This window comes from Lipotes vexillifer, unplaced genomic scaffold, assembly GCF_000442215.2.
Source record: "Lipotes vexillifer unplaced genomic scaffold, Lipotes_vexillifer_v1.1 scaffold225, whole genome shotgun sequence".
Lineage (NCBI taxonomy): Eukaryota > Metazoa > Chordata > Mammalia > Artiodactyla > Lipotidae > Lipotes > Lipotes vexillifer.
Window position 1 is genome coordinate 1,251,289 of NW_006787630.1, and position 9,933 is coordinate 1,261,221.

The following is a 9,933-nucleotide window of genomic DNA, read 5'->3' on the forward strand; positions in this document are numbered from 1 at the left end:
TATATATATATTATTTCCGGTACGCGGGCCTCTCACTGTTGAGCTGACAGTGAGCTCAACAGTGAGAGGCTATATATTTTGAATATATAGCCCTGAGCTATATATTTTGAAATTTGTAAAACGACGTGATGTCTGTGATGGTAGGTCTGTGGTTCTCAACTGGCGGTGATGCTGCCTGCAGGGGACACCAGGCCACATCTTTGGTGGTCACCACTTAGTGGGGGCTCCTGGCATCAAACGGGCGGGACTATGGAGGCCGCTCCACACCCCATGGCGCTCAGGATGGACCCTGACAGAGGGTGGCCCGGCCGCAATGTCAGTAGTGCTGGGGGAGACCCTGTTTAATTTAAACCATCAGAAAACATGATATGGGCTTTCCTGGTGGTGCAGTTGTGATGATATTAGGAGGTGGGGCCTTCAGGAGGACGCTAGGTCAGGAGGGCAGAGCCCTCGTGAATGGGATCAGTGCCCTTATGAAAGGGACCCCAGAGAACACCCTTGCCCCTTATGCCATGTGAGGACACAGCGAAGAGGAGGTGTCAGCTTTGAACCGGGACACAAAGTCTGCCGGTGTCTTGATCTTGGACTTCCAGCCTCCAGAACTGTGAGAAGTACACTTCTGTTTATAAGCCACTCAGTCTGAGGAATTCTCTTTTTTTTGTTTGTTTCATTTATTTTATTATTTATTTATATTTTGGCTGTGCAGGCTCTTAGTTGCAGCATGCATGCGGGATGTTGTTCCCCGACCAGTGCTTGAACTCGAGCCCCCTGCATTGGGAGCACAGAGTCTCATCCACTGGACCACCAGAGAAGTCCCAGGAATTCTGTTGCAGCAGCTCGAATGGACCGAGATGGAGTCATTGTAGATGTAATTAGTTAACTGAGGTCATACTGGAATGTTGGGGCCCTAATCCAGTATGACTGTGTCCTTATAAGAAGAGGGAGATTTAGAAACAGAATATCCATGTGAAGACGGAGACAGATTGGGGTGATGTGTCCAGAGCCCAAAGGACACCTGGAGCCCCAGAAGCTGGAGGGGGCAGGAAGGACCCTCCCCTGGAGCCTCTGGAGGGAGCTCGGCCCTGCCACACCTGGGTTCAGACTCTGGCCTCCTGAACATTCGAGAACAAATTATTGTTGACTGAAGCCCACCAGTATGCAGTCACCTGTTACAGCAGCTGCAGGAAACTCAAACATCCTGAATATTCACACACACACCCCCATTTGGTGGTGCAGAGAAACCCAGCTCCCTTCCTCTGGGGGGACCTCAGCCTTCAAAGGGACATCCTAAGACCTGCAGCCAGGTGTTTGCTGCTGGAAAGCGTGGGCCACTTTGGGACCCCTGAGAAGAAAGGGAAGTGGATTTCGTCAATGAGTCACCACCAGTAAAAATCCTGAACACATAACCTCACTGCCCTCCCCACCCCCAGAGGCACCCGGAGGCCAGACACACCTGCCCACCTTCGGGGCCGAGGCCAACGGCTTCCTGCCTCCTCCCACCTCGCTCAGAAACAGCTCTTACTCTCTGCCTTATGACGCAGGCAAAACCTGAACATTAGAAACGTACCCAGGTTCAAAGAGGACAGTTTTTAAAACACCCGCCTGCTCCCATCCAAAAACAGATGCTGTTTAATATTCGAGGGTTCTCTCCTCGGATGTTTTTGTAGCTTTGTGTTTCAATATTATTTACATATTTATTTTTACAAGACTGGCATCATTAGTGAAGGTCTGAACATCTTGTTTTGGAACCTACATTTTTTCTTTTCCTCTTAAGAGTATATTACGGTTTGGCAGTTCCTCAAAAAGCTAAACATAGAATCACCATATGACAGCAATTCCACTCCTACGTATACACCCAAAGGAGGAGAAAGTGGGGACTGGAATTGATATTTCTACACGTACGTCCATGGCAGCATGTTTCACAAAAGCGAAAAGGTGCGAATGAGTCAAATGTTCTTTGACAGATTAATGAGTGGATAAACACACGTGTCCCTCCCCACACGGGAGCATCACTCAGCCACGAAGAGGAGAGAAGCCCTGAGCCTCGCTACAACGTGGACGGACCCTGAGAACACGATGCTCAGTGAGAGAAGCCAGACGCAGAAGGATACACAGTGTGTGATTCCATTGATGGGAAACGTCCGGAACAGGCAGATAGATCCACAGACACAGAGAGTGGGTTCGTTTTTAACTTCTTATTTTGAAATAATTTTAGGCTCGCAGAAGAAATTTACCATTGTACCCATTGGTGGGATCACGTCCGGGCTGGGGTATTGAGCTGCTGGCGTGATTCCTTCCAGGAACACAATGAAATCCAAGAGGGTAGGGTGCCCGGGCCACTCTGGGAAGCAGCACCCCGTGTGGGCGCCAGAAGGCCACCGGGCAAGAGGAAGAAATACCCCTGGATTGTGGGTGTGCAGTGCCTTTTTTTTTTTATTGTGGTAAAATACACATAACAATTTCACCATCTGAACCATCTTTAAGCGCACAGCTCGGTGGCATTGAGCACGTTCACATTGTCGGGCAACCGTCCCCACCATCATCTCTAGAACTTTCTCATCTCCCCAAACTGAAACTCTGTTCCCATGAAACCCTGACTCCCCAGCCCCTCCCCCAGCCCCTGGCCCCCACCATCTACTTCCTGTCTCTGTGGATGTGACTCCTCTGGGGACCCCCTGTGAGTGGAATCAGACAGTATTTGTCCTTCTGTGTCTGGTTCTCTCACCGAGCTTCATGTCCTTGAGGTTCATCCATGATGTAGCAGGTGTCAGAACATCCTTCCTTTCTAAGGTTGCGTAATATTCCAGTGTGTGGATGGACCACATCGTGTTTATCCATCATCTGTCAAATGGACATTTGGGGTGTTTGCACCTTTTGGCTGGTGTGACTCAAGCTGCTCTGAACCTGCTGGACTTCTCTGGTGGTCCAGTGGTTAAGACTCCACGCTCCTACTGCAGGGGGCATGGGTTCGATTCCTGGTTGGGGAACTGAGATTGCACATGCTGCAGTACGGACAAAAAAAAAAAAAGACCCTGCTTTCAGTTCTTTTGGGGAGGCACCCAGGAGTGGAATTGCTGGGTCATGTGGTGATTCTATTTTTAACCTTTCGAGGACCCTCCAGAATTTTACACGGCAGCTGCACCATTTTATATCCTTCGGAGCAGCCGTGCACAAGGGTTCCAATTTCTCCACATCCTTGCCAACACTTGTCATTTTCCATCTTTTTGATAATAGCCACCTTACTGGGTGTGAGGTGGCATCTCACTGTGGCAAGCCCCTCGTGCTTTAAGCCAGTGAGCTGGGGGCTTTTGTTCCTGCAGCAGACCCCAGTACCCAGCCTTCCTGACTAATAGAAACACAGCAGAAAGAAATCTCACCACGTGGAAACTCTCCAACCCCACAAGTGACCATTAACATGCAGATCAAGGCAAGAAGAGTTCCAAAACATTTTTTTTATGATAATACTTGCTTTTGGTGAGGCCATGGCAAAACAGGCCTTCGCCTCTGCTGCCTGTGGGAAAGTAAATTCTTGTAACATTTCTAGAAGCTCTTAGGTAATAGCTATTTCTTTGACCTAGAGATTCCACTTCTAGGAATTGATGCTAAGAAAGTTATCTAGAATGCCACAAATATGTATACACCAAGAGAGTCAACACAGCCTTTGTGTAATAACCACAAAAGCAGAAACTCCAAAATACACAGCAAGGACCTACCGTATAGCACAGGGAACTCTACTCAGTACCTTGTAATTACCTATAATGGAAAAGAATCCGAAAAAGAATATAAATATATATGTGTAACTGAATCACTTCGCTATATCCTGGAAACTAACACAACATTATAAATTAACTATACTTCAAAAAAAAATATATGAACAACATAAAAAGCAGCCCAGAGTTGGAGATAAGCCTGCTCATTTCTCCCGTCACCCCCTCTAGTCCTTGGTGATGGTGTTTTTACGGGGCTGTCGAAACGCCAGGAGCATGTTGGGGTGTCCTGTACTTTACCACTCGGCAACAGACGTGTGTGCGGATTTGTGGCCAAATCCGGCCATTTGAGGCTGTTGTCCTTTGGCCCGGTTCTCACTGTGGGCTGTGCAGGCATAGGATAAGTGGTCATTTTTTGTTTACTTCCCTCTTCTGGCTGCCTCTGGCCTCTTGACTTTCTGTTTGGAGAATAAGGTTAGGAGACAGGGCCAGGCTTGAAAAGGATGCTGAATGCGGTGAAAGGACTTTAGCCCGTTTTATGTTTACTTTTTAGCAGTTGATGACGAAAATTTTCAAATGGACAGAAAGGTTGAGGGAAATCTACAGTGAAGGGCCACATTGCCGCCACCTAGATTCTGCAAGTCATATTTTGCTGTGTTCGCTTTGTCCTGTCTTTGTTTACCCACCTTACTTTTTTTTTTTTTTTTACCCACCTTACTTTTAAAATTTCATTTCAAAGTCTACTGCTGGCATCAAACCCCTTTATCAGGCACACCATTTACTGGGGATCCATAAATGTTTGTGTCTTTAATAGGGACTTTCACGGCAGTCCAGTGGTTAGGGTTCCACGCTTCCACTGCAGGGGGCGTGGGTTCAATCTCTGGTAGGGAACTAAGAGCCCACAAGCTGCGTGGCCAAAAAAAAAAAAAAAAAATCATTTGACAAATGTTTGTGTCTTTAATGTGTCTTTAATGTTTGGATGAAATTCACTCGAGGGAAATGTACACGTCCCAACTGCACTGTAAGGTAGGTTTTGTCAAATGTGCCAAATGTCACCAATGGCCCATGAAGATCCTGAATATTCCCCTCACTCTGTGTATGAGCTCCCTGGGGAGGCTGTAACAAATCATCATCAGTGTAGTGACCTAAAACAACACAGATTTATCCACTCACATCCTGGAGGTTGGAAGTCCAACTTGGGCCTCACGGGGCTAAATCCAGGAGTGGGCCGGGCTGGTCCTTCCGGAGCCTCCAGGGCAGCATCAGTTCCCACCTTTTCCAGCTTCTAGAGGCGCCGCATCCCTGGCTCGCGGCCCCTCCTGCATCCTCACAGCCAACAGTGCAGCATCTCCAGTCTCTGTCTCAGCCTCTGACCCTCTCGCCTCCTGGTTATAGGGACCTTGTGATGATGCTGGGCCCTCCCAGGGAATCCAGGGTCACCCCCATCTCAGGGGCCTTAACCCCATCTGCAAAGTCCCTCTGCCAGGTGAGGTGGCACATTCACAGTTCTCAGGACTAGGACGGGGAGGTGTTTGGGGGCTGTTACTCAGCCGACTACACTCCATGAATCTTTCTAAAAATCAGAGTGAGATCCGTGGCATCCTCCCGCCTTGCCATACTGATTTTAGCAGGACACCAGGCATGGGCCCTCCATCCTTGACGTGCCTGTCCCATGTCTTCTGTTATCCCTTCCCAGCAGCTCAGCTCTCACCTCCTCCAGGAAGCCCTCCCTGATGCCCCCCTCTCCCTCCCTGCAGTCTGGGGCCCTCGCCTCTCACAGACTCCCTGCTCCCAGTGAGGCACCCTCCCCTCTGTCTGATTTCTTTCTCTTTTTTTTTGGCCTTTTATTTTTTATTTATATATTTATTTTTTATTGAAGTATAGCTGATTTACAATGTAGTGTTAATTTCTGCTGTACAGCAAAGCAATTCAGTTACACATATATACATTCTTTTTCATATTCTTTTCCATTGTGGTTTATCACAGGATATTGAATATAGTTCCCTGTGCTATACAGTAGGACCTTGTTGTTCATCCATTCTCTATATAATAGTTTACATCTGCTAATCCCAAACTCCCAATCCTTCCCTACCACATCACCCCTGTCACCCCATCTGATTTCTCTCTCCGTCCCCAGCAAGCCCAGCCAGGGTGGCTGCCTTGGGCACCCGTGCCCACCCTGAGCCTTCCCCACTGTGGTCTGCTCAAGGTGTAGGTTCCCCCTTCCCAGCACGTGCAGGTGCCCCCAGATCAGTGGGAGAAAGTAGGAGAAGGTGACACTGAGGGGGGAGACTGGATGATGTCTGGGGATTTCTGTGGTTGTTACACTGGGGGGGGGGCTCCTGGCATCGAGGGGTTGGGGGCCAGGGAGACTGCTCCACACCCCAGGGCACCCAGGATGGCCCCGAATGTGGAGAGTGGGCATTCATTTCTGCCTCGAGAACCCAACCCTAGGACTTCCCTGGCAGTCCAGTGGTTAAGACTCTGCGCTTCCAAAGCAGGCGGCATGGGTTCGATCCTGCACGCCACGTGGCATGGCAAAAAAAAAAAAAAAAAAACCACGAAAACAACCAACTCCCCAGCAAGCCCAGCCAGGGTGGCTGCCTTGGGCACCCGTGCCCACCCTGAGCCTTCCCCACTGTGGTCTGCTCAAGGTGTAGGTTCCCCCTTCCCAGCACGTGCAGGTGCCCCCAGATCAGTGGGAGAAAGTAGGAGAAGGTGACACTGAGGGGGGAGACTGGATGATGTCTGGGGATTTCTGTGGTTGTTACACTGGGGGGGGGGCTCCTGGCATCGAGGGGTTGGGGGCCAGGGAGACTGCTCCACACCCCAGGGCACCCAGGATGGCCCCGAATGTGGAGAGTGGGCATTCATTTCTGCCTCGAGAACCCAACCCTAGGACTTCCCTGGCAGTCCAGTGGTTAAGACTCTGCGCTTCCAAAGCAGGCGGCATGGGTTCGATCCTGCACGCCACGTGGCATGGCAAAAAAAAAAAAAAAAACCCACGAAAACAACCAACCCTGACTGCAGGCTTACAACCGAGATCTGACAGCGAGCAAGGTTTTTGGTGCCGGATGAAACCTGGAAGGAGAGTTTGGTCTTGTTCAGAGTTTACAATCTTAGTGGCAGGTGCTTTGGTGCCCCCAACATGCACACACAGGGATAGAGCAGAGGAACACGGTCCCCATCCTGTGTCATCCTGTACCAGGTCACTCTCACCTCCCCAACAGCAGGCAGAGGGAGCTGTCCCTAGAACCGGAGCCCACCCTCCCCACGAAGAAGATGTGACACTGCTCCCCATATCCCCGCCCAGAGCTGGGGGCCCTCCAACACCTAGAGACCCCACGGTGACTTTTCCAGACATGTCTCACCCCGACCTCATGTGCACCCATTTTCTTCTCCACCCATTTTTTTCCCCCCAGCTGCTGCAGTTTGTTTTTTTACCAAGAGGTTACATACTTTTCCCCTTTCCACCCACAGTGACTCCAAATTAAAGCGTGCTTTGGCCAGCAAGGGCGCACGGCCTGCTGACGAAGAGGGAACCTCCCACCCCAAGTCCTGGGTCTGGAGTTTCCTGCTGGTTCTCCTGGACTGCAGAGACCTGGACGTGGCCTAAAGGTCATCCCCCAGAGACTGGCCTGGCATGCGAGGCATTCTTGGAGACATCGCCCTGGACCAGGGTCTGCATGGCTGCTTGAGCCCACTGTGCTGGCAGTCAGCTGGGAGCCCTGTCACTCCCTGGCCTCAGTCATGGGGGGCAAACATGGCTCGACCCAGTGACCAGTGGCCAGCCATGGGCAGTTCCAGATCCTGGACTCTTAGCCCAGAATTGCCCATCTGTGTAACACACCGGAGAGTTGCCATGAGGCAAAGACCCAGATTTCGAAACCCATAGGCTCTTCCAGCCTCAAGAAAACAGAGCCTAAATAATGGTACACCAGGGACTTCCCTGGTGGTCCAGTGGTTAAGACTCCGTGCTTCCACTGCAGGGGGTGCAGTTTCCATCCCTGGTTGGGGAACTAAGACCCCACGTGCCATGCGGTGTGGCCAAAAAGTTAAAAAAAAAAAAAAGCATACTAGCCCCACAAATAGTGAGGACGCTTAAGTGGCACCCTAAGTGGGTCGGTGGGAGTGAGCCCTGGCAATAAAAGAAACATTGAAAACAATTAGAATGTTAACTACAAATTCATCTGCTTTTGGTTTTCACCATGAGCAGCAATTCTAAGCAATGTCATTCATTAAATATTCTTTCTCTGGGAAATTTCTTTGGTTGGCCTAACATTTGCAATTATTACAGTCTCTGTTGAGTTTTAATAATGTACTTACGGAAGCTGTAAATTAGATGTTTGTATTACTTATAAATGCTGTATACGTAAACAATAAATTCTGCATTCCACATGGAAGGGTATTTGGAGACACACAGGGACTTCGCCACATGCTTTGGAGAGTAAATTTCTATCAGTTTTGTAATAATTCAAGGTCCTTTTGCAGAAAGTTTGTGCCTCTAACCCCAATGGACACAGTAGCTTGGAAATAAAAATGAGATTAAAAAGGACAGGCAGGGATTGTAAAGACAAAGAAACAAGTAGGAGTTACTTCATTCCATGTAACTCTTCAGAGACTCTGTGCTTAAAACGTAAAAACATGAAACAAAGTGGGACCTGCAAGGACAATATTTTGCTTAGGGCAAATTTTAGTTCACACGTGAAATATCTTTGTGAGTTTATCTGCAAGGAAAAGCATTTTTGCTTAAGTCCAAATGTGATGCGAAATATTTTACTGAATTTGAATAATATCTTTGACATCGAAAGTAAACTGCAAATTGTTTTAACACGTGAAAGACCGAATCCAGAAAAACCATTATTAGGATCGATCATTATGCGGTTATTACTGAAAATAGTTGTGTCCTATGGGGCGGTGTGGGAGCTTGGACCCTTCTCTCCAAATACCCGGGGCCTTTGTCGCCCAGAGCCGCCCAGGAGAGGGAGTCCTTTAGAGGGAGGGGACCTTGGGGAGGGCGACAGGGATCACCGCGGAGACGTAGCCACCGCCAGTCCCCCGAAAGCGGGCACAGCGACACGCCCCGGCCCCCAGGCCCGGCTGCGGGGAGAGGCGGGGCGGGGCGGGGCGGGGCGGGCCGCGTCGCGGCGCGCGGCGCGCGTTCCCGACGCCACGCCGGCCCCGCCCCCTCCGCGCGCCCGCAGAGCTACGACGGGGAGCCTGAGGGGGCGGGACCCGACGAGTCCTGCTCAGTCCCAGGCGCGGCCCCACCCCACGTCCCTCGCCTTCTGCCAATCAGACGCCGAGAGGGGCGGGCGCGCCTGGGCTTCTTGAAGGCCCCACTCCCTCGTGCGGCCGCGTTCCCGCGGCGTTGGGGGGCGTGGCCTGGGCACTGTGCGTATAAAGGCGGGCGGAGGCGGAGACGCCATTTTGCGAACGGCGAGCAGCGGCGGGGGCGCGGAGAGGCGCAGCGGAGGTTTTCCTGGTTTCGGACCCCAGCGGCCGGATGGTGAAATCCTCCCTGCAGCGGATCCTGAACAGCCACTGCTTCGCCAGAGAGAAGGAGGGGGATAAACCCAGCGCCACCGTCCACGCCACCCGCACCATGCCGTTCCTTAGCCTGCACAGCCGCGGAGGCCGCAGCAGCGAGAGGTGAGCGCCCCGCCCCCGCCCGAAGCTTCCAGAAGCGCCGCCGCGCAGGCCCGCAGGGGCCTGGCCGCGGGGCGCCACGGAAGTCTAGGGAGCGCGAGGTCCGCCCCTTTGTCGAGGCCACAGTCGCGCCGGGGGCGGGTTCTCGGTGGGGTGGGGGCGGGGCGGGTGGGGGCAAAGGGGGTCTCTGATTGGATTGAGGGGCCCGCAGGCTACTTGGTCGGATTGGGGGAGGGACACGAGGATTTCCGGTTGGATTGGGGGTCGCCAGGGAACCTGGTTGGGTTTGGGGGCACGGGAGTCCACAGTCCGGTCTGGGGATGCGAGGTTCCGGGGTCGGGTTTGGGGGGCGGTCGGGCCGGCGGGTCGCGGGAATCTGTGCTTTGCGGGCGCGGAGGTTGTGAGCGCTCAGCGGAGGGGCCCTTCCCCCTATTCCGCGCCCCGACGTGGCCCCGGGACGCGGCCGCCCTCGCGGTCACTTTTCAGCCCCGATGATGCGCAGAGCCGGGCCGCGCCACGTAGACGGCGCCCGGGGCCCTTCTCGGCGTGGCTGCCGGCCCCGCCTCTGCCCCGTAGG

General features: G+C 52.1%; 2 protein-coding genes across 2 annotated transcripts in view; one reads left to right on the forward strand and one right to left on the reverse strand.

Annotated features, from left to right (window-relative positions):
• DOT1L (DOT1 like histone lysine methyltransferase) overlaps window positions 1-9,136 on the reverse strand; it is a 90,419-nt gene extending 81,283 nt beyond the window's left edge. The window contains exons 1-2 of the mRNA XM_007460434.1: window positions 8,993-9,136; window positions 8,739-8,927 (exon numbers count right to left, since the gene is read on the reverse strand). Of these exons, the coding sequence (XP_007460496.1) occupies window positions 8,739-8,927; window positions 8,993-9,136 (333 nt within the window). The remainder of the gene's footprint in view (window positions 1-8,738; window positions 8,928-8,992) is intronic.
• The window catches only part of OAZ1 (ornithine decarboxylase antizyme 1), a 3,931-nt gene continuing 3,132 nt past the window's right edge, over window positions 9,135-9,933 (forward strand). The window contains 1 exon segment of the mRNA NM_001291397.1: window positions 9,135-9,359. Coding sequence (NP_001278326.1) covers window positions 9,214-9,359 — 146 coding nt within the window. The 5' untranslated portion in view covers window positions 9,135-9,213.